Genomic DNA, 25,302 nt, shown 5'->3' with positions numbered 1-25,302 from the left:
ACATGAAAAAATGCTCAACATCACTCATCATCAGGGAAATGCAAATCAAAACCACAATGAGATATCACCTCATGCCTATTGGAATGGCTAAAATCAACAACACAAAAAACAACAAGTGTTGGTGAGGATGTGGAGAAAAAGGAACCCTCAAGCACTGTTGGTGGGAATGCAAACTGGTGCAGCCACTGTGGAAGACAGTAGGGAGGATCCTCAAAAAATTAAAAATAGAACTACCCTATGATCCAGCAATCACACTACTAGGTAATTACTCAAAGAATACAAAAACAGTAATTCAAAGGGATACATACACTCCTATTTTTACTGGAGCATTATTCACAATAGCCAAACTACAGAAGCAGCCCAAGTGTCCATCGACTGATGAATAGATAAAGAAAATGTGGCATATATATACATATATATATAGTATTCCATTGTGTATGTAATTTGTATATATATTCCATTACTATATAGTATTCCATTACTATATATATATGTATATATGTATATTTATAAAATGGAATATAATGTATACATATTATACATAATATATACATATATAATATATACATATATGATATGTATATACATGTATAATATGTATGTACATATATAATATTGTACATATTGTATGTATACATATATAGTATATAATGTATGATATATATACATATATATTGTATATATGTATATATATAATGTATATATGTATACAATGGAATATTATTCAGCTATAAAACAGAATGAAATCTTGCCATTTGCAACACATGGATGGATCTAGAGCATATAATGCTAAGCAAAATAAGTTAGTCATAGAAAGACAAATATCATATGATTTCACTCATATGTGGAATTTAAGAAACAGAAGAAGTGAACAAAGGGAAAAAAAAGAGAAAAATAAACCAAAAAACAGACTCTTAACTATAGAGAACAAACTGATGATTACCTGGGAGGATGGGTGAAATAGGTGATGGGAATTAAGAGTACGCATAATCATCTTGATGAGCATGGGGTAATATATGGATTGTTGAATCACTATATTGTACACTGGAAGCCAATATAACACTGTATTTTAAATACACTGGGAACAAAATAAATTTTTAAAAAAGAGTAAAAAATATTCCATTGTATGTATATACCACATTTTGTTTATCCATACATCTTTCAGTGGCATTTGGGTGATTCTACCTTTTGGCTATTATAAAATGTTACCATGAAAAAAATAAAATAAAATAAAATGTCATGAACATAGGTGTACAAATATCTTTTTTTTAAATATTTTATTTATTTATTTGACAGAGAGAGAAACAACAAGAGAGATAACACAAGCAGGGGGAGTGGGAGAGGGAGAAGCAGGCTTCCCGCGGAGCAGGGAGCCTGATGCGGGGCTCGATCCCAGGACCCTGGGATCATAACCTGAGCGGAAGGCAGACGCTTAACCGACTGAGCCACCCAGGCGCCCCTGTACAAATATCTTTTTGTGTCCTTGCTTTCAAAACTTTTGAGTTTTGAGTTTCCAAAAGTGGAATTGCTAGATCCTGTGGTAATTCTGTTATTAATTTTTTGAGGAACTGCCATACTGTTTTCCATAGCAACTGTACCATTCCCACCAACAGTGCATAAGGGTTCCGATTTCTCCACTGCCTCACCAACACTTATTTTCTGTTCCTTTTTTTCAGTGTTATGAGGTATAATTGACAAAATTGTATATTTTTAGTGTATACAACTTGATGTTTTGATATATGTATGCATTGTGAAATGATTGCTCCAAATTAATTAACATATCCATCACCTCACATGGTTTCCATTTCTCTTTTACTTTTTCTTTGTGTGTTTGGTGAGAAATAAATACATCTACCCTTTTAGCAAATTACAAGTATACAATATTGTTAACTATAGTTACGTTGCTATACATTAGATCTCTAGAACTTACTCATCCTGCAGAGCTAAAACTTTGTACACTTGAGCCAACATCTTCCCATTTTGCCCCTGGCAACCACCATTTTATTGTCTGCTTCTATGAGTTTGACTTTTAGATTCCACAAAAAAATGAGCTTAAGCAGTATTTGTCTGTGTCCAGCTTATTGCACTTTGTATAACATCCTCCAGGTTCATCCATGTTGTCTCAAATGGCAGGATTAGCTTCTTTATTAAAGCTGAATAATATTCCTTTGTGTATACATATACCATGTTTTCTTTATTAATCTATCGGTGGACACTTGGATTGCCATATCTTGGCTATTGTGAACAATGGTGTAGTGAACATAAGAAGGCAGATACCTCTTTGATATTCTGTTTACATTTCCACTGGATACATGCCCAGAAGTGGGATTGCCAGATCATATGGTAGTTCTATTTTTAATTTTTTGTGGGACATCCATACTGGTTTGTATAATGGCTGTACCAATTTACATTCCCACCAACAGTGCACAAAGATTTTCTTTTCTCCACATCTTGCCAACACTTGTTATCTTTTTATCTTTTTGATGATAGCCATTTTGGCAGGTGAGAGGTGATACTGTGATTTTATGATTGATTTGCATTTCCATGATGATTAGTGATGTTAAACACCTATCGTATACCTGTTAGGGCCATTTGTATGTCTTCTTTGGAGAAATATTTATTCAGATTCTTTGCCCATATTTTTTTATTAGGGTTAATTTTTTTCTTGCTGTTGAATTGTTTGAGCTCCTTATATGTTATGGATATTAACCTCTTATCATCTATCTGGCTTACAAATATATTCTCTCATTCAGTAGGTTGCCTTTTCACTCTGTTGGTTGTTTCCTTTGATGTGCAGAAGCTTTTAAATTTCATGCAATCTGATTTGTCTACTTTCATTTTTGTTGCCTGAGTTTTTGGTGTCATATCCAAAAAAGTCATTGCCATTGCCCAGACCAATGTCAAGAAGCATTTCCCTTATGTTTTCTTCTAGTAGTTTTATGGTTTTAAGTCTTATGTTTAAGTCTTTAGTTCATTTTGAGTGGATTTTAAAAATAAGATGCAAGATAAGGGTTCAATTTAATTCTTCTGCATGCGGACACCATTTCCCAACACCATTTGTTGAACAAACTATCCTTTCACCATGTACATTCTTGGCACTCTTGTCAAAAATCAGTTGACTATAAATGCATGGATTTATTGCTGGGCTCTTTATTTTGTTCCACTGGTCTATATATCTGTTTTTATGGCAGTACTATACTATTCTGATTACTATGGCTCTGTAATATATATTGAAATCAGGAAGTATCATGCCTCCAGCTTTGTCTTTTTTTTAAGATTTATTTATTTATTTTAGAGACAGAGAGTGCATGACCAGTGGGAGGGGCAGAGACAGGGAAAGGGGAAGTAGACTCACCATTGAGTGGGGAGCCCAATGCGGGACTTCATCTCAGGACCCTGAGATCATGACCTGAGCCAAACCCAAGAGTTAGATGCTTAACTGACTGAGCCAGCAGGTGCCCCTCGAGCTTTGTTCTTTTTGATTAAGATTACATTTGCTATTTGGGGTCTTTTGTGGTTCTATACAAATTTTAGGATTGTTTTTTCTATTTATGTAAAATGGCATTGGGATTTTGATAGGGAATGAATTGAATCTGTAAAGCACTTTGAGTAGTAAGGACATTTTAGCAATATTAATTCTTTCAATCCATGAATATGGAATATCTTTACATTTATCCATGTTTTCTTTAATTTTCCTCACCAGTGCTTTACAATTTTTAGTATAGAAATCTTTCACATCTTTGGTTGATTCCTCTTTTCTTTTTTGTTGTTGTTGCTATTATAAACGAGATTATATTCTTTTTATTTCCTTTTCACATGGTTCATTGTTTGTGAATAGAAATACAACTTATTTTGAATGTTGATTTTTTTTTTTATTATTCTGAAACTTTACTAAATTAATTCACTAGCTCTAACAGGGTCTTTTGTTTTTAATTCTTTAGGGTGTTCTACATATATGATCATGTCATCTGCAAACAGATAATTTTACTTCTTCATTTCTGCTTTGAATGCCTTTCACTTCTTTCTCTTGTCTAATTGCTATAGCTAGAACTTGAATAGAAGTGGTAAGATTGGGCATCCTTACCTTGTACTGGGTCTTGAGGAAAAGCTTTCAGTTTTTCCCCATTGGTTTTCGTGCTAGCTGCGGAGACTCTATATAGATAATCCTTTATTGTGTTGAGGTACGTTCCTACTATATCTATTTTGTTGAGACTTTTTATCATGAATGAATGTTGAATTTTTTTAAATGCTTTTCTGCATCTTTTGAGATAATCATGTGGTTTTTATCTTTCATTCAATTAATGTGGTGTATCACATGGATTTATTTGCATATGTTGAACTATCTTGCATCCCATGGATGAATCCCACTTGGTCATGGTGTGTAATCTTTTTAATGTGCTGTGAAATTTGGTTTGCTAGTGTTTTATTAAGGAGTTTGCATCTATGTTTATCAGAGATATTGGCCTGTAGTTTTCTTTTCTTCTGGTGTATTAGTCTGGCTTTGGTATCAGGGTCATGCTGGCCTCATAAAATGAGTTTGGAAGTGTTCTCTCTTCTAGTTTTTGGAAGAATTGAAGAAGGATTCATATTAATTCTTTGAATGTTTGGTAGAATTCACCCATGAACCCAGCTATCTGTTCCTGAGTTTTCTTTTTCTGGGAGATATTTGATTATTGCTTCAATCTCTTTATTTGTTATTGGTCTGTTCAAGCTTTCTCTTCTTGATTCAATGTTAGTAAATTGTATGTTTCTAGGAATTTATCTATCCCTTCTAGTTTATCCAATTTGTTAGCATATAGTTGTTCTTAATAGTCTTTTATGATTCTTTTTATTTCTGAAGCATCTGTTGTAATGTCTCCTCTTTTATTTCTGATTTTATTTGAGTCTTCTTTTTTCTTAGTATATTTTAGGATTTGACCATTTTGTTTATATTTCAAAACACTAACTCTTAGTTTCATTGATTTTTTTTCCCTATTGTTTTTCTGTTCTCTATGTGACTTATTTCTGCTCTGATCTTTATTATTTATTTCCTTCTGCTCACTTTGTGCTTAGTTTGTTCTTTTTCTAGTTCATTGAGGTGTAAAGTTAGATTGTTTATTTGGGATTGTTCTTTTTTAATGTAGACATTTATTGCTTTCCTCTAAGTACTGCTTTTGATACATCCATAAGTTGTGTTTTTGTTTTCATTCATCTTGAGATCTTTGTAAACTTCCCTTTTGATTTCTTCCTTGATCCAATGGTTGTTCAAGAGTATGTTGTTTAGTTTCCCTGCATGTGTGAATCTTCACATTTTCTTACAGTTACTGAATTCTACTTTCATTATATTGTGGTTGGAAAAGATATTTGGAATTATTTTAATTCTCTTACATTTTTAAGACATGTTTTTTTACCTCTAATGATCTAGGTTGGAAAATATGCACTTGAGGAGAACGTGTATTCTTCTGCTGATGGTGAAAAGTTTTGTATAAGTCTGTTAGGTACACTTGGTCTATAGTGTTGTTCAAGTCAGCTGTTTTTTAATTGTTTTTCTATGAGGATGTTTTAACCATTATTGAAAGTGGGACGTTGGGGCACCTGGGTGGCTCAGTCAGGGTCCTGGGATGGAGCCCCACATCAGGTTCCCTGCTCAACAGGGAGCCTGCTTCTCCCTTTGCCTCCCCTCCCTGCTTGTGCTTTCTCTCTGTCTCTCTCAAATAAATAAATAAAATCTTGAAAAAAAAGAAGGTGGGACATCGAAGACTCCTACTATTATTATATTGCTGTATCTGTCTTCCAATCTGTCAATATTTGCTTTATATAGTTAGGTGCTCTGATGTTGAGTATATATATATTTATAATTGTTATTTTGTCCTGTTTAATTGATCCTTTTATCATTATATAATAACCTTATCTCTAGAGAGTTTTTTAATTAAATTCTATTTTCTGTGATATAAATACAGTCACCCTTGCTTTGTTTTGGTTACCATTTGCATGGAATATTTTTTCCATCCCTTCACTTTTTTTTTCATCTCCAAAAAAGTTTATTAGCATGATTAAAAACATTTTTTGAATAATGACAGAATTTCTCAATATGAAAGAGTATCAGTGGCTCTATTTTATAACAAACTAGTTGCAAATGAATGGACAGCTTTATTACCAGTCTTCATTTTATTAAAAACAATCCATATTTATTGGTTCCATGTGAATTCATGACTATTGCTTTGCCTGGGAATGAGTCTCTACTGCAATTAAGTAGAGAAAATATCTTCCATAATTGACCTGTATTACTGAGTAAAGAGTTGATAAAAATCCTCAAAGAATTGGGTTTTTGTTTTTTAAAAACATTCTTTTTATACACTACAAAGAAATAATTAGTATTTTGACTTTTTAAATTCCTACATGATATTCAGAATGGCAGTCTCCAAAGGTCCTCTCTTCACATGTGTAATTGCAAAAACAGACACTCTTCTGGAGTGTACATTCTTGCTGTGAAGACTTGGGCCTCCATATGTTAGTACTGGTTTGAAAATAAAAACAGCATCATCCAGAATGTAGTAGTCATTGTATGTGTTGCTTTGACACAGGTATGGTAGGCTGGTGAAAGCTTCAATAACAAAACCAGCTTTTCTGAAAACTTTAGGCAGACCACTCCCTTGTTCTTGCCAACTCTGTCCCTTAATTTCTAAAATTTCTGATGGTTTCTCCCACTTGCCACCTGTTTTCCACATAGCGATGGAAGGGTAAAACCAGGGTAAGGATGACCCTGCCTCTAGTTGGCTCCAAGACACTTCTGATATCTTTTAGTAAGTCACAGGCTGATCATAGCAGTCCAGCAAATTGAAGCAGCTGATGACATCATACTGGAAGCCTTTATTCTGCATTCATTTATACCAGATATTCTGTATTTCTTCTTCTGAGGCTGTCATATCATAGTTTCAGATAGCTCAGTGGCATACATTTCTTCAAAATGAGGGCTCATGATTTTTGTGACTTCTCCATCTCCAGCACTGAAATCAAGAAGTCTATGGATTTTCCAGTTTGGATTAATTTTTAGTAGTCCCTGAAACTGATCTGGTGAAAACACAAACATTGAGCATCTTCCTAGCAACTCACTGATAGATGTTCTAGACATAAACAGGTTAAGAACAGATGACACAAAAGAGTGATATAATTGGATAAAAAGCCAGCCCGATTTCTCAATGCTGTTGTTTAAGATCTGTGTTCCTTGATCAAGGTTACTCTGAACAAAAACAGCCTGGAGTGATTAGCATAATTTCTCTCCATTGTACACATACTCCTGGTGGTTCCCCTTCCTGCTACCTGCTGCCACCATCGTACCGCTTGTCATGTTCACTTACAGGGAGTGGGTGAGCAGGTTCCACAGAGTCCACATCCTCTGCACTAACCATATGGTCACCAGGTTCAGGCACAGCCAACCCAGGAACAGTCTCATTAGGGGCCATGGCCACTCTTTTGATCACTGCCAGCACCTGGGTGAGGAGGAGAAGGTGCTGCCTGGCAGTGCTAGAGCTATCATGCCCAACTTGCCCATCCAGCCCCTCTCCATCCCTTCACTTTTAGCCCAGGTGTGTCTTTAAAATCTAAAGTGAGTCTCTTGTGGGCCACATATTGCTGGATCTTGGTTTGTTATTGTTTTTATCCATTCAGACCCTCTATACCTTTTGATTGGGGAATTTAATCCATTTACATTTAAGAAATTGTTGATAGGTGAGGACTTAATATTACCATTTTGTTAATTGTTTTCTGTCTAATTTGCAGCTGCTTTGTTCCTCTCTTGATGTCTTCCTTTGGGGGATTTTTGTAGTGCTTTGCTATGATTCTTTTTATCTTTTGTGTATCTACTAAAGGTTTTTTCTTTGTGATTACCTTGAGGCTTGCATAAATTATCTTGTAGTTAAAGTGTTTAAGTTAATAGAACTTAACTTCAATTGCATATAAAACTACATTTTTACTACGCCCCCCTTGTGTTCTTATAGTCAGAGACTTCTTTTTTACTTCTTTTTGTGTTGTATATCCATTAACAAATTTTTCTTCTTTAACTTTTAGATTAGCATTAAAAAAAATTTATGCATCACCATTACAATTTTACCTTGTTCTGCATTTGTCTATATAGTTTTCTTTACCAGTGAGATTTATGCTTTCATATGCTGGGGTTCAGATTGGTGAAGACTGTGGGGTCCTCAGTAGAGAAGGCTGTGGAAGTCCATGATGGTGGTGAGGGCTGCTGGAGCCTCCCTGCTCTCCTTCTCCCCCATGGGAAGTTGTAGCCAGCAGAATTCCTCTTGGCATTCAACTGTGCTGTCCTGAGGGTTAGGGTAATGCAGGTTAAGTGCCTCCTGTACTTTTCTGTGCACCATCTTCAGATTTTGTGCTCCACTGGGTTGCTGAAGTTTCTTAATTATACTCTGGAGCTCTCCCAAAGCTTTTTTGTCCATGGAGATTTGTTAAATTGTTGTTTTTGTGAGAGAACCTCCTCATCTGCCATCTTGCTGATGTCACTCCTCGTTTGTTAATTTTAATTTTTTCCAATTTTACTGAGATAAAATTGACATACTGTGTTAGTTTAAGGCTTGACTTATATATATTATGAAGTGATTACCACAACATACTGAGCTAACATCCATTATCTCATATAGATACAATAAATAGAAAAAGCGAAGGAAAGAAGGAAGAGAGGGAGGGAGGGAGGAGGGTTTCTTCTTAAGATGAGAATTTTTAGGATTTACTCTCTTAACAACTTTCCCGTATACCATACAGCAGTGTTAGTGGTAGTCACAATGCTGTATATCACATCCCTAGTACTTATTTATCTTATAAATGAAGTTTGTACCTTTCATCACTTTCTCCAATTTTCCTTCCCCACATGCCTGCCTCTGGTGATCATAAATCTGATCTCTTTTTCCATAAGTTTGGCTTTTTAAAAAGACTCCACATATAAGTGAGATAATCCAGTATTTGTCTTTCTCTGACTTCTTTCACTTAGCATAATGCCCTCATGTTGTCACAAATGGCAGGATTTCCTTGGGGTTTATTTTATGGCTGAATAATATTCCACTGTGTATATATACTATATCACAATTTCTTTATCTGTTCATTCATCACTGGACACAGGTTGTTTCCATGTGTTGGCTATTATAAATAATGCTTCTATGAATATGGAGGTGCAGATAGCTTTTGGGTTAGTGTTTTCATTTCCTTTGAATATATTCCCAGAGGTGAGATTGCTAGATCCTGTGGTCATTCTATTTTTGTTTGTTAGTTTGTTTTACAATCCTCCATACTGTTTTCCATAGTGGCTGTACCAGTTGCACCAATGTACAAGGGTTCCCTTTCTTCCATATCCAGGCCAGCATTTGTTATCTTGTGTTTTTTTTTTTTTTTTTTATTAAGGCTATGCTAACAGACATGAGGTATCATCTCATTGTGGGTTTGATTTGCATTTTCCTAATAACTGGTGATGTTGAGCATCTTTTCAAGTACCCATTGCCCATTTTTATATCTTCTTTGGAAAAATGCTTGTTCAGGTTTTTGACCATTTTTCAATCAGATTAATTGCCTTGTAGCTATTGAGTTATATGAGTTCTTTAAACATTTTGAATATTAATCCCTTATGAGATAAAGCTTTGCAAATATTTTTCCCATTCCATAGGTTATATTTTCACTTTGTTGTTTCTTTTTCTGTGCAGAAACTTTTTAAATTTGACATTGCCCCACTTGTTTAATTTTGCTTTTGTTTCTTGTGTTGTGTCATACCACAAAAAAATCAATGCCAAGACCCATGTCAAAGAGCTTTTTTCCTATGTTTTCTTCTAGGAGTTTTATAGTTTCGGGTCTCACATTTAAGATTTTAATCAATCTTGAGTTAATTTTTGTGAGTAGTGTAAGATGGTGTCTAGTGTCAATCTTTTACTCATGAATATCCAATTTTCCTCAGCACCATTTGTTGAAGAGACTCTTCTCCATCTAGTGTTCTTGGCTCCTTGTCAAGTAGTAGTTTACTGCATATGCTTCAGTTTATTTCTGAACTTCCAATTCTGTTCCAATGATCTATTTGTCTGTTTTTAATGCCAGGACCATCCTGTTTTGATTACCATAGCCTTATAACATAGCTTGAAATCAGGAAGTGTGATACCTCCTGCTTTATTCTTCTTTCTCAGGAATGCCTTGGCTATTCGGAATCTTTTTTGGTTCCATATAAATTTTAGGATTCTTTTTTCTACCTTAGCAAAAAAATGCCATTAAACTCTTAATAGGGATTATATTGAATCTATAGATGGCTTTCAGTAATGAACACAGAAATACCTTTCCATTTATTTGTGTCTTCTTCAATTTCTTTCATCAATGTCTTATAGTTTTCAGAGTACAGATCCTTCACCTTCTTGGTTAATTTTATTCCTAAGTATTTTATTGTTTTGATGCTATTGTAAATGAGAGCATTTTCTTTATTTCTTTTTCAGGTAATTTATTGTTAGTATATAGAAATATGACTGATTTTTGTATGTTAATTTGTATCCTGCAACTTTAATAACTTTCGGATTAGATCTAACAGGGTTTTGTTTTGTTATTTGGGGGTTTTTTTGGTGGAATTTTAGGATTTTCTATATACAAGGTCATATCATTAGCAAACAGAGACAATTTTACTTTCTCTTTTCCTATTCTGATGCCTTTCTTTTTCTTGCTTGGTTTCTCTGGTTAGGACTTCCAGTACTGTGTTGAATAAGAGTTAAAGGTGGGAACGCTTGTCTTGTTCCTGATATTAGAGAAAAAGTTTTCAACCATTCACCATTGAGTATGATGTTAGCTGTGATTTTTGTCAGATATTGCCTTTGTTATGTTGAGGTATGTTTCTTCTACACATAATTTATAAAGGAGTTTTTATCATAAACAGATGTAGAACTTTGTCAAATGTTTTTCCTGAGTCTACTGAGATAATCATATGATTTTTGTCTTTCATTCTATTCATGTGATGTAACTTATTTGTTGATTTGTATATGTTGAACCATCCTTGCATCCCAGGGAAAAATCCCACTTGATCATCATGTGTGTGCTATTGAATTTGGTTGGTTAGTATGTAGTTGAGAATTTTGCATCTATATTCATCAGTAATATTGGACTGTAATTTGTCTTCTAGTAGTGTCCTTTTCTGGTTTTGGTATCAAGGTAATGCTGGACTTGTAAAATGAGTTTGGGAGCATTCCCTTTTCTTTGATTTTTTGGAAGAGTTTGAGAAGGATAAGCATTAATTCTTCATTAAATTCTTAGCAAAATTTATCAGTAAAACCTTTATTTTTTTTTTTACTCAAATGTCATATTTTATTTCTTTTTTTAATTAGCATATAATGTATTATTTATTTCGGGGGTACAGGTCTGGGATTCGTCAGTCTTACACAATTCACAACGCTCAGCATAGCACATACCCTCCCCAATGTCCATCACCCAGCCACCCCATCCCTCCCACCCCTCTCCTCTCCAGCAGCCCTCAGTTTGTGTCTTATGATTAAGAGTCTCTTATGGTTTGTCTCCCTCTCTGGTTTCATCTTGTTTCATTTTTTCCTCTCCTCCCCTATGATCCTCTGCCTTATTTCCCAAATTCTATATATCAGTGAGATCATATGATAATTGTCTTTCTCTGATTGACTTATTTTGCTTAGCATAATACCCTCTACATCGTTGCAAATGGCAAGATTTCATTTTTTTAATGGCTGCATAATATTCCATTGTATATATGTATATACACCACATCTTCTTTATCCATTCCTCTATCGATGGACATCTAGGCTCTTTTCATAGTTTGTGAAAACCTTTATTTTTAATAATAGTCATCCTAATGGATATGAAGTTGTATCTCACCATGGTTTTGATTTGCATTTTCCTTAATGATTAGTAATGTTGAGTATCCTTTCATGTGCTTATTGGCTATTTGTATAATCTTCTCTGGATAAATGCTATTCAAGTCCTTTGTCTATTTTTTAATTGGGTTTTGTTGTTGTTGAGTTTTATTTTTTTTTAAAGATTTTTTTTTAATTTATTCATTTGAGACACAGAGATACAGAGAGAGAGAGAACATGAGCAGGGGGAGGTGCAGAGGGAGAGGGAGAAGCAGACTCCCCACTGAGCAGGGAGCCTGATGCGGGGCTCGATCCCAAGACCCTGGGATCATGACCTGAGCTGAAGGCAGAGGCTTAACCATCTGAGCCACCCAGGCGCCCTGTTGTTGAGTTTTAGAAGTTCATTATATATTCTGTATATTAACCTGTTGTATTATATGTGATTTGCAAATATTTTCTTCCATTCTGTGAGTTGCCATTTTACTCTTTTGAGAGTGTCTTTTGGTACCCAAAAGTTTTAAATTTTGATGAGGTCCAATTTGTCTATTTTTCCTTTAGTTGCCTATGCCTTTGGAGTCATATCCAAAAAATCAATGTTAGATCCAATGTCATGAAGATTTGTCTGTTTTCTTCTAGAGATTTTATAGTTTTACCTTTTATGTTTAAATAATGCACTATTGATACATGCAACAACTTGGATAGATGCGGAGTTAAAAAGTCAATTTTAAGTGTTGCATAATGTATGATTCCATTTATAGAAGATTTTAGAGGTGACAAAACTGTACTAATTGAAAACAGATAAGTGATTGCCAGAAGTTAGAGTTAGCAGGCAGTTGTGACTCTTAAGGGTTAACATGAAGGAGTTTGTTATTTGTGATGGAACAGTTCCATAATCTGTATTCTATAACAGTTCTATATTGTGGTGATGGTTACATAAATCTAGACATATGATAAAATTTCACAGAACTATACACAAAAAAAGAAGCACTTTGTAAAAAAGAATGATGAAATTTTAATAAGGTTCATACCTGAGTTAACACTGTTATATCATCAATTTCCTGGGTTTTGACATGCACTAAGATTATATAAGCTATTGTCATTGGGGAAAGCTGACTCACTTCTTGTGAGTCAAACTATTTCAAAAAAAATAGTTATAATTCTATTTTTAAATGCCTTTAACATTTGCCGATTGTACTAAGAATAAAATCCAAACTATTTTCCAGGATCGACAATGCTTAGCATGATGTGGTTCCTGCCTGTCTTTTATCTAACCTTTTCCTGTACTATTTCTCTCTTACTACATTTTAGCCATTATCTTCCTTTCAATTCCTCAACCATAATAATTCCTCTCCTCCCTCAGAGCCTTTGTAACTGTTGTTCGTTCTGTCTGGAATGTTCCTCTCACAGCTGTATTGTGAAAGAACTATACTCTCTTCTGGGTGATGACATTTTTTTCTTCTTTATTCATTCAACAAATATTAATGCAGAGGGATGCCTGGGTGGCTCAGTCGGTTAAGCATCTGCCTTCGGCTCAGGTAATGATCCCAGGGTCCTGGGATCAAGTCCCACATCAGGCTCCTTGCTCAGCGAGGAGCCTGCTTCTCCCTCTGCCTGCCACTCCCCCTGCTTGTGCTTTCTCTCTCTCTCTCTCTCTCTAATAAATAAATAAAATCTTTTAAAAAATATATTAATGCAGATTTAGGAGGCAGAGCCTTAAGGCAGCAGTGCAGTTTGGGACATATTGGTTTGAAGTGTTTGTAAGACAAGCAAATCATTAAAAATCTAGTTAGATACATAGATCTGGAGCTAGATATAAAATTTGGGATCTGGGCCATATAATTTGATCAGTTTTATAGGAATGGAATGATACTTGAAGCCATGTGATTGAGTGAGATTACCTAGGAAGAGAATGTACTATGAGAAGGGTACTGGGAGGAAGAAAATCTGGGACCAAGCCTGGGGATCTCTAATAGAGCAAGGAGCAAATGGTAACATGGAAGCCAAGTAAGAGAGTGTTTCAAAAGGGGAGATTAGTCCAATGTATCAAATGCTGCTGAAAAAACATATCAGATAAACACGAAGTATATTAATTTTCTATAACCATATATTGATGTTATAACTAGAAAAATACTTTTTAAAATAATAATATGGAGTTTGACATCAGCATCATGAAATTTGTTCTGTCATAAATTACTAATAATAAAATAAACTCACACAGTCCTTTTAGAAATTATTTCAATAGTACGTATCAAGAGTTTTTAAAGTGTTCATAGCTTTTGACCCAGTAATCACATTTCCAAGAATCTAATTAAAGAAATAGTCTTTAGTGTGGAAAAGACTGTACCTCTGATGATATCCATGGCAATAATATTTATAATAGTGAAAAAATAAAAATTACCTCAATGTCCACTAGGGGAGTGTTAAATCAATGATGATAATTCACTCAATGGACTGTCATACTATCATTAAAAAATGATGTTTCTATAGACTTCTAGTTATAAAACATGGATGCATAACAGTAGCCTACATTTGGTAAATTCTAAGAAATATACTAAATGTGTTTTTTATTTTTATAATTTCTATGTGTTAATTTTTGCCATATTTATAAAATTATCTTTAATGACAATGAATTATCCTCTTGATGGAAAACCTTGCTTTTAATAAGCTTGTTCGAATGATTGTCTTAACTTTTCCTTAAACTATCCTTTTTTCTATTATATTTTTGGTATATGGCACTTACTATGTTTTATTCCTGTCTTAGTCTATGCTACATTTATTCCTTTCCTTTGCAGTTATATGAAAGACAGTTAGTTGTATTTAAAATTCTGAATAGTGAAAAAAATAAAATAAAATTCTGAATAGTGAATAAGATTTTCAGAAGTAAAATTTAAAATATCCATTATTTATTATATACCAGGCAAATCTATACTTCTCTATCAAAATCAATAAATGTGTATTCTCCAAGGAGGCCTTACCTGACCACATTCACTCTCAAAATTAGGTTAAATCCTATTAGATAACCCCATAGTCCCAATGAATACACTCTAACTGACACTCATCATAGCAATCCCAAAGGCTCCTTTGTTGATGGTTGACATTTCTAGGAAATTAACTGGGGCATTATTGGAGGATTAGGGCAGAAGGAAGACATGGAATTTTATTTTATTTATTTTTTATTAAAGATTTATGTATTTTTTATTTATGTATATTTATTTATTTATGTATTTATTTATGTATTTTGAGAGAGAGAGTGTGTGTGAGCAGGGGGAGGGACAGAGGCAGAAGGAGAGAGAGAATCTCCAGCACACTCTACACTGAGCATGGAGCCGGAAGCAGGCTGGATCTCACGACCCTGAGATCAGGACCTGAGCCAAAACCAAGAGTCGGAGGCTTAACCAACTGAGCCTGCCGGGTGCCCCAGAAGCTGTGGAATTTTAGGCTGACCCTCATTATCTGATTTTTTATTCTAGGGATTCCCTATAATGAAACCATTGCCCCTATTCCAAAAATACCTATCGGGAAAAATTCCAGTCAATTCAACTACTCCTTAAATCTTAAAGATTTTAAAGATAAAAATTCCTTAAAGAGGAAGCATGTCAGATTACTAAGAGAATTTTTGTTAAAGCCTCCAGATGTCATTTGAAACCTTCCTTGAAAGATTATGTTGGGGGTGGCTGGGTGGCTGTCGGGTAAGTGTCTTACTTCAGGTCATGATCTCAGAGTCCTGGGATGGAGCCCCACATGGATCCCTGCGTGGGGTCCGAGTAGGGTCCAAGTAGGACTCTGCACTCAGCAGGGAGTCTGCTTCTCCCTCTCCCTCTGCCCCTCACCCTGCTTGTATTCTCTCTCTCAAATAAAATCTTTTTTTTTAAAGAATATGTTGTTTTGAAGTCAGATTCATATAGAAATAATTCTAAGAGATTAGTTTTAGAAATTCCATTACACAGTTCATTGAAATTAAAACATGAGGGTATTTATTTAAAGGTCCCCATAATCTCAATTCATTCAGGACTCTAACTATGTATAGTATTTTCAACATGTTGGAAATAGTATTACAACTTCTTTGTGATTCATAAAGTTCAATGGGGAGGAAGTTATATGGTAGAAAAAACCAGACTCTTGAAAATCTGGTATATGTATAAATATAAATAATGCCTTAGCTAAATAACAAATTCAATATATCATGATTTAATTTCAGAATAATTTTGTCTATGAGAAGTAAAAAGAGGATTTTTTTTTTTACAGAATTCCATAATACTTACCAAGCAGTTGGCCACTTTGGGACAGAAGCCTGGCATATATACAACTCTGAGGAGAAGAATTTATCTTCCATATGACAAAATGAAGAATGGGTATTTAATTTTAAAATGTCACATATAAATTTTATTTTTAAAATTTAGTAAAATAACTATCAGAAATTTAAAGTAAAGAGGGGGAAATGAACCATGAGAGACTATGGACACCGAGAAACAATCTGGGGGTTTCAGAGGAGAGGAGGTTGGGGGTAGGGGGTAACAGGGTGATGGGTATTGAAGAGGGCACATACTGTGATGAGCACTGGGTGTTATACTTAACTAATGAATCATTGAACACTACATCAAAAACTAATTATGTACTATACAGTGGCTAACTAAGCATAATAAAAAAAAAGAAATTTTAAAAAACCCTAGTGGAATTTCATGTAATATATGTAATTTCCAAGTAGCTTCTTTCATGATGCACAAAAAAATTGTAATAATCAGAACTAGTTACCAACTTAGAAACTGCTAGTCACACTTCTGGATTATCATTTTACAACTGATATTAATAGCTAAACTTCAGTCCCAGAGCCTCATTCAGGATGTGGGCAAATCCTGGCAATATCTCAAAATGCTTCCTGCCGGTTCAGAAAAGTGAACCACAGTGGTGTAACTGATGCCACAATCATTACCACCATTAGTGGTAACCACACACATACACACAACAAATCCCACCTGAAAGATAAAATCTGTTACTGTTAAATTCAGTAAGTGCTTATGGGGTTTAGACAGGCTTTCTTAATCTATTACAACTAGGCACAGGGCAAGGTGCTTATAACTAAAAGATACAATTCCTGCCCTCAATGACCTTACCTGAGGTGGGGAGACAAGTAAAAAATAGAGATGAACCCAGGTGAAATGGAATAGAGGGTGCACCAGTTAAGGTTTGGATGAAAGGGAATCAAGGAGGACTTTTCTAAAGAGGTGACGTCTGCATTATTGAAAAGATATAAAAGTTAGCCAATTGGGGGAGCATTCCAAACAGAGAGGCAACATATACAAGAGCTTTCAAGAAGAAACCTGAGAAGGCAGACACATTTCAGGAGATGCAAAGAAGTTGAATTCATGGGTAAAGTAAAGGATGACATTCAGAAAGAGAAGATGGTTTTAAACAATCATAATAATCTGGGGCTAAAATTCTTGCTGACTTTATAAAACTTTGGGAGATAGGGAGGTAGGAGAAATAGCCATTATAAAACCATCTAAAGGCTTGTCTGATTTAGTAGGCAGGTAGGAAGGTTATAGGTACCATTTGTTTCTTCTCTAGTGTTAACTTTATGGAGTTTCATATACACATGATGTATTTTTGTACACTTTTTTGTGTACAATTGTACACAAAATGTACACACAATGTACACATGATGTAATTGTACACTTTTAAAGTGTACAATTCAATGGCTTTTAGTATATTTACAGAGTTGTGGAACTATCACCACTGTTCAATTCTAGAACATCTTTATCAACTCAAAAAGAAACCCTATTCTCTCCTCCTCCCAGCCCTTGGTACTACTAATCTATTTTCTGTCTCTATGGATTTGCCTATTCTGGATATTTCCTATCAAGAGAATCATACAATATATGGTCTTTTGCAACTGGCTTCTTTCAGTTATCATAATGTTTTCAGGGTTCATCCATGTTGTAGTATGTATCAGTATTCCATTCCTAAAAAGGAATAAAAATTGCCAAATAATATTCCATTATATGGATACGCCAACTTCTAAAAAAATTCATTCTTCAGGTGATGGACATTTTGATTTTGTGCACTTTTAGACTATTATGAGTAGTGCTGCTGTGAACATTTATTTACAAGTCTTTGTGTAGACATAATGTTTTTATTTCACCTGGGTGTATACCTAGGATTGAAATTGTGAGTCATATGGTATCTAATTTCATTTCTTTGTTGTCAGAGAAAATATCTTGTGTGATTTCAATTCTCTTATATGTATTGAAGTTTGTTTCATGGCCTAACATACAGTCTGTCCTGGGGAATTTTCCATGTGCACTTGTGAAGAATGTATAGTCTGTTGTTGGGTGGAGTGTCCTGTAGATATCTGTTAGGTCTAGTTGGTATAGAGAGTTGTTTAAGTGTTCTATCTCTTTGTTGGTCTTTTGCTAGTTGTTCTATCCCATTATTGAAAATGGTATATCAAAGTCTCCAACTATTATTATTGTTGAACTGTCTATTTCCCCCTTCATTCTGTCAGTTTTTACTTCATGTATTTTGGGTCTCTGTTGTCAGATGAATATGTTTATAATTATTATACTTTCCTGATGGATGACAGACTATCTTTACATTATAAAATGTTCTTTATCTTTGTACTGTTTTTGCTTTAAAGTTATTTTCTCTGATACTACTATAGCCATTCCAGCTTTCTATGGTTGCCTTTGCATAATATCTTTTTTTTACCCTTTACTTTCAACATACTTGTATTTTTTTAAGATTTTATTTATTTATTTGAGAAATAGAGAGAGAGCGTGCACAAGCAGGAGGAGGGGCAGAGGGAGAGGGAGAAGCAGACTCCCCGCTGAGCAGGAAGCCCAACATGGGGCTCCATCCCAGGACCCGGAGATCATGACCTGAGCCGAAGTCAGATGCTTAACTGACTGAGCCACCCAGGTGCCCCTCAACATATCTGTATTTTTGAATCTTAAATGTATCTCCTATAGACAACATATAGTTGGAACTTATTTTGTTATCAGTCTGATAATCCCTGCCATTTGATTAGACTGTTTAGTACACTCACATTTAAAGTTATTATTGATATAGTTGGATTTATGTCTGCCATTTTATTTTCACTTTCTATATTTCTCATGTCTTTTTTGTTCCTCTGTTTCTCTATTGTTTTCTTTTGCATTAAGTGAATATTTTCTAGTATAACAATTTAATTACATTAATTTTTACTGCATTTTTGAAATATTTTGAAATCTAGGGCTAGCCATATACATATAGCACATTGCAACATTGGAAACACTTACACTGCACAACCAATTTGTAAGATAATTTTACATTATCACACAAAGCTAAAGATGCACATACCAATGGTTCAGCAATTCAATAGCAGCATATATTCTACAGAAATCCATGCACAAGTGCACCAGGAGATGTGTGTATTTGTAGCAGAATTGTTTCTAATAACAAGAAAAAAATTGAAATTCTAATTTCCATTCATAGTGAAATGGGTAAGCATCCTATAATTATGCTATAGAATATATGCATTATACAGCAGTAAAAATGAATCAAACACAACAACCCAAATCACCATGAATGAATTTCACAAACAACATTGAAAGAAAAAGGCAAGTCGTCATGGAAGAAAAGTACAGTATGATTCCATCTATATAAAGTGCAAAACTTGAAAAATTAAATAATATATTGTTTAAAAATACATATAAGTGGTAAGCTAGTTTTATAAAGCATGAGAATTGACTTTTGTATATTAACCTTGTATCCTGCAACCTTGCTACAATTGCTTATTAGTTCCAGGATTTTTTTTTTAATTTGTTCTTTGGGATTTTCTACATAGATAATCATGTCATCTGCAAATAAAGAACATTTTACTACTGACTTAAGCTCTGTTCTTACTCCTAGCCTTAAAAAACAATAATAATAGAGGTGCCTGGCTGGCTCAATTGGAAAAACATGCAACTCTTGATCTTAAGGTTGTGAGTTTGGGCCCCATGTTGGGTGTAGAGATTACTTAAAAATAAAATCTTTAAAAATAATAATAATAGGAGAAGAGCCCAAGATGGCAGAGGAGTAGGAGACCTTAATTTCATCTTGTCCCAGGAATTCAGCTAGATAGCTATCAAACCATTCTGAACACCTGCAAACTCAACCGGAGATGGAAGAAAAGAATAGCTTGCAACTCTACGAATAGAAAAGCGACCACTTTCTGCAAGGTAGGAGGTGTGGAGGAGTGAATCCAAGGTGATATATGGGAAAATAGACCATGGGGGGAGGAAGCCTCCGTCAGCCGGCTACCTGCAAGTGATAGAGCGGGGAGAACAAAATCAGAACTTTTAGAAGTCTGCTCCAGTGAGGGACTTTGCTCAGGTGGCTAAGCGGGGGGTGAAACCCTCACTGGGGCAGTGTGGTCTCAAGATCCTCAGGGTCACAGGAAGACTGGGGGTGCCTGAGTGTGACAGAGCTCCCAGGTATCAGAGCAGGGAGGCCGGCTGCAAAGAGTAAGCACAGGAGTGAGCTCTCAGCTCGGGGTTGCCGTAACTGTGCTCTGTGGCACAGTCGGGCCACTGCTCTTTAAGCAGGGCCCCAATAAGCAGCAGAACTGGAGAGACACCCCCTCCTTCCCCGGGAGAGGCGGTGCAGGAGTCTGCTGGGTTTGGGTTGTGTGCCTGAGATAGAAACTCTCCATCACATGCTGGGTGAGCACAGAGTGCAGCCAGAGAGTAGGGAGACAGGAGTGATTGACTGCTTTCCTAACCCTAACCCTAACCCTAACCCTAACCCTAACCCTAACTGAGCTTTTAGGTCCGGGGCCAGAGATTGAGGACCACCATTTTTATTCTCATCCTCTAAAGCTGCACAGAAAGCCTTTGGGGAAAAAAAGCCACATAGAGCAAAAAGGAGCAGATTACTTAGCCTGGCACCTGACAAGGGCAGTGCAATTCTGCCTGGGGCAAAGACATTTTGAGAATGAATGCAACAGGCCCCTCCCCCAGAAGATCAGCAAGACTATCTAGCCTAGACCAAGTTTACCAACCAATGAGAACTGCAAACCTCCAGAGCTAGCAGAATACAGCACATAGAATTCATGGCTTTTTTCCCCATGATTCTTTAGTCTTTCAACTTTAATTTTTTTAATTTTCTTTACTTTTCTTTCTTAAAATTTTTCTTCTTTCCTTTTTCAACCAACTTCTTATCTTATCAATTCCTTTCTTAAAATCTTTTTTAATTTTCATTTTACAGTCATATTCTATCCCTTCATTGTATTTAACCTTATTTTTATATAAGTTTTTCTTTCATTAAAATTTTGGGATACAGTTTCTTTTAACAGACCAAAATACACCCAAAATCTTCTGTATGGCTCTGTTCTATTCATCTGCCTGATCATATTCTCTCTTTCTCTCTCAATTCTTCCTTTTTTTGGGGGGGAGGGTTTGTTTTGTTAAAGTCTTTTTTAATTTTCATCTTTATAGTTACATTCTATCCTCTCAATGTATTTAATTTTATTTTTGTATATATAAATTTTTCCTTCTTTACAATTTTGAGATGTGGTTTCCTCTAACAAACTGACCAAAAGACACTAAGGACATAATGATTGCTCTGTTCTATTCACCTGTCTGTTTATAGCACTGTCTGTGTTGTTGTTGTTGTTGTTGTTTCTTTCTCTTTTGTTTTTTCTTGTTTAATTTCCATTTTTACAGTTGAATTCGATCCTTTCATTGTATTTAATTTTATTTTTGTACATATACAAGTTTTTTTTTCTTTACAATTTTGGGATCTAGTTTTCTAAAACAACAGACCAAACTACACACAGAATCCAGCATATTGCTCTATTCTGCTCACCTGTCTGATTATATTTTTTTTTCCTGGTTTCAGGTCTCTTCTGATTTGTTTAGTCTATATTATTCTGGGGTCGTTGTTGCCCTTTTAGTATTTTGTTCTCCCATTTGTCTATTCTTCTCTGGACAGAATGACAAGATGGAAAGACTCACAAAAAAAAAGAGAACAAGAGGCAGTACTGACTGCCAGGGACCTAATCAATATGGACATTAGTAAGATGTCAGAACTAGAGTTCAGAATAGCAATTATAAAATACTAGCTGGGCTTGAAAAAAAAGCACAGAAGACACTAGATAATCTCTTTCTGGAGAAATAAAAGAACTAAAATCTAACCAACTTGAAATCAGAAAGGCTATTAATGAGATGCAAAAAAAAAAAAATGGAGGCTCTAACTGCTAGGATAAAAGAAGCAGAAGAGAGAATTGGTGATATAGAAGACCAGACGATGGAGAATAAAGAAGCTGAGAAAAAGAGAGAGAAACAACTATTGGATCACAAGGGGAGAATTCGAGAGATATGTGATCCCATAAAGTGAAACAATATTAGAATAATTGGGATCCCAGAAGAAGAAGAAAGAGAGAGGGGGGCAGAAGGTATTTTGGAGCAAATTATAGCAGAGAACTTCCCTAATCTGGACAGGGAAACGGGCATCAAAACCCAGGAGGCACAGAGAACCCCCCTCAAAATCAATAAAAATAGGTCAACACCAACATCTAATAGTGAAACTTACAAATCTCAGAGACAAAGAGAAAATCCTGAAAGCAGCTCGGGACAAGAGGTCTGTAATCTATAAGGGTAGAAACATTAGGTTGGCAGCAGACCTATCCACAGAGACCTGGCACACCAGAAAGGACTGCCATGATATATTCAGGATACTAAACGAGAAAAATATGCAGCCAAGATTACTTTATCCAGCTAGGATGTCATCCAAAATAGAAGGAGTGATTAAAAAAAAAAAACCAGGACAAACAGAAACTAAAAGAATTTGTGATCACCAAACCAGCCCTACAAGAAATATTGAAAGGAGTCCTCTAAGCAAAGAGAGAGCCTAAAAGCAACATAGACCAGAAAGGAACAGAAACAATATACAGTAACAGTCACCTTACAGGCAATACAATGGCACTAAATTCATATCTATCTAAATTCATATCTAAGCAAAAGATCAACAAGGAAATAAAGACTTTAAAAGACACACTGGACCAAATGGACTTCACAGATATATTCAGAACATTCCATCCCAAAGCAACAGAATACACATTCTTCTCAAGTGCACATGGAACATTCTCCAGAATAGATCACAACCTGAGTCACAAATCAGGTCTCAACTGGTACCAAGAGATTGGGATCATTCCCGGCATATTTTTGGACCACAATGCTTTGAAACTGGAACTCAGTCACAAGAGGAAAGTTGGAAAGAACCCAAATCCATGAAAGCTAAAGAGCATCCTACTAAAGAATGAATGGGTCAACCAGGAAATTAAAGAAGAATTTTTTAAAAATTCATGGAAACAAATGAAAATGAGAGCACAACTGTTCAAAATCTTTGGGATGCAGTAAAGGCGGTCCTAAGAGGGAAGTGTATAGCAGTACAACCCTTTCTCAAGAAACAAAAAAGTTCTCAACTACACAACCTAACCCTACACCTAAAGGAGCCAGAGAAAGAACAGCAAATAAAGCCTAAACCCAGCAGGAGAAGAGAATTAATAAAGATTAGAGCAGAAATCAATGAAATAGAAACCAAAGAACAGTAGAACAGATCAATGAAACTAGGAGCTGGTTCTTTGACAGAATAAGATGATAAACCCCTGGCCAGACTTATCAAAAAGAAAAGAGAAAGAACCCAAATAAATAAAATAATGAATGAAAGAGGAGAGATCACAACCAGCACTGAAAAAATACAAAACAATTATAAGAACATATTATGAGCAACTATATGCCAACAAATTAGACAATCTTGAAGAAATGGATGCATTCCTAGAGACGTATCAACTACCAAAACTGAACCAGGAAGAAATAGAAAACCTGAACAGACCCATAACCAGCAAAGAAATTGAAGCAGGAATCAAAAATCTCAGTAAACAAAAAAAAATCAGTAAACAAGAGCCTAGGGCTAGAGGGCTTCCCAGGGAAATTCTACCACACATTTAAAGAATTAATACCTATTCTTCTGAAGCTGTTTCAAAAAATCAAAATGGAAGGAAAGCTTCCAAACTCTTTTTATGAGTCCAGCATTACCTTGATCCCAAAACCAGACAAAGACCCCACCAAAAAGGAGAATTACAGACCAATATTCCTGATGAACCTGGATGCCAAAATTCTCACCAAAATACTAGCCAAAAAGATCCAACACTACATTAAAAGGATTATTCACCATGACAAAGTGGGATTTATTCCTGGGATTTATTCTGCAAGGTTGGTTCAACATCTGCAAATCAATGTGATATACTACATAAATAAAAGAAAGGACAAGAACCATATGATCCTCTCAATAGATGCAGAAAAAGCATTTGACAAAGTACAGCATCCTTTCTTGATTAAAACTCTTAACAGTGTAGGGATAGAGGGTACATACTTCAATTTGATAAAAGCCATCTATGAAAAACACACAGCAAACATGATTCTCAAAGGGGAAAAACTGAGAACTTTCCCCTAAGGTCAGGAACATGGCAGGGATGTCCACTATCACTACTGCTGTTCAACATAGTACTAGAACTCCTAGCCTCAGCAATCAGACAACAAAAAGAAATAAAAGGCATCCAAATCAGCAAAGAAGAAGTCAAACTCTCTCACTCTTTGCAGATGACATAATACTTTATGTGGAAAACCCAAGAGACTCCACCCCAAAACTGCTAGAACTCATACAGGAATTCAGTAAAGTGGCAGGATATAAAATCAATGCACAGATATCAGTTGCATTCCTATACACCAACAATGAGACAGAAGAAAGGAGTCCATCCCATTTACAATTGCATGCAAAACCATAAGATACCTAGAAATAAATCTAACCAAAGAGGCAAAGGATCTGTATGCAGAAAACTATAGAATACTCATGAAAGAAATTGAGGAAGACACAAAGAAATGGAAAAATGTTCCATGCTCATGGATTGGAAGAAAAAATATTGTGAAAATGTCTATGCTACCTAGAGCAATCTACACATTTAATGCAATCCCTATCAAAATACCACCAACTTTTTTCACAGAACTGGAACAAATAATCCTAAAATTTGTATGGAACCAGAAAAGACCCTGAATAGCCAAAGTAATGTTGAAAAGAAAAGCCAAGTTGGTGGCATCACAATTCCGGACTTCAAGCTCTATTACAAAGCTATAATCATCAAGACAGTATGGTACTGGCACAAAAGCAGACACATAGATCAATGGAACAGAATAGAGAGCCCAGAAATGGACCCTCAACTCTATGGTCAACTAATCTTTGACAAAGCAGGAAAGAATGTCCAATGGCAAAAAGACAGTCTCTTCAACAAATGGTGTTGGGAAAATTGGACAGCCACATGCAGAAGAATGAAGCTGGACCATTTCCTTACACCACACACAAAAATAGACTCAAAATGGATGAAAGACCTAAATGTGAGACAGGAATCCATCAAAATCCTTTAGGAGAACACAAGCAGCAATCTCTTCTACCTCAGCCA

The 25,302-nt window shown here is 35.3% G+C and overlaps 1 protein-coding gene and 1 pseudogene across 1 annotated transcript in view; one reads left to right on the top strand and one right to left on the bottom strand.

Annotated features, from left to right (window-relative positions):
- CATSPERE (catsper channel auxiliary subunit epsilon) overlaps window positions 1–25,302 on the top strand; it is a 198,400-nt gene that overhangs the window by 95,805 nt on the left and 77,293 nt on the right. Inside the window, exon 8 of the mRNA XM_032389395.1 lies at window positions 16,074–16,180. Within this exon, the coding sequence (XP_032245286.1) occupies window positions 16,074–16,180 (107 nt within the window). The remainder of the gene's footprint in view (window positions 1–16,073; window positions 16,181–25,302) is intronic.
- On the bottom strand, window positions 6,375–7,432 carry LOC116622801 (annotated as a pseudogene).

The sequence above is a fragment of the Phoca vitulina genome, unplaced genomic scaffold (assembly GCF_004348235.1).
Source record: "Phoca vitulina isolate PV1807 unplaced genomic scaffold, GSC_HSeal_1.0 scaffold54, whole genome shotgun sequence".
Classification (NCBI taxonomy): domain Eukaryota; kingdom Metazoa; phylum Chordata; class Mammalia; order Carnivora; family Phocidae; genus Phoca; species Phoca vitulina.
Note: the sequence above shows the minus strand (reverse complement) of the source record. Positions and strands in the feature narration are given on the sequence as shown.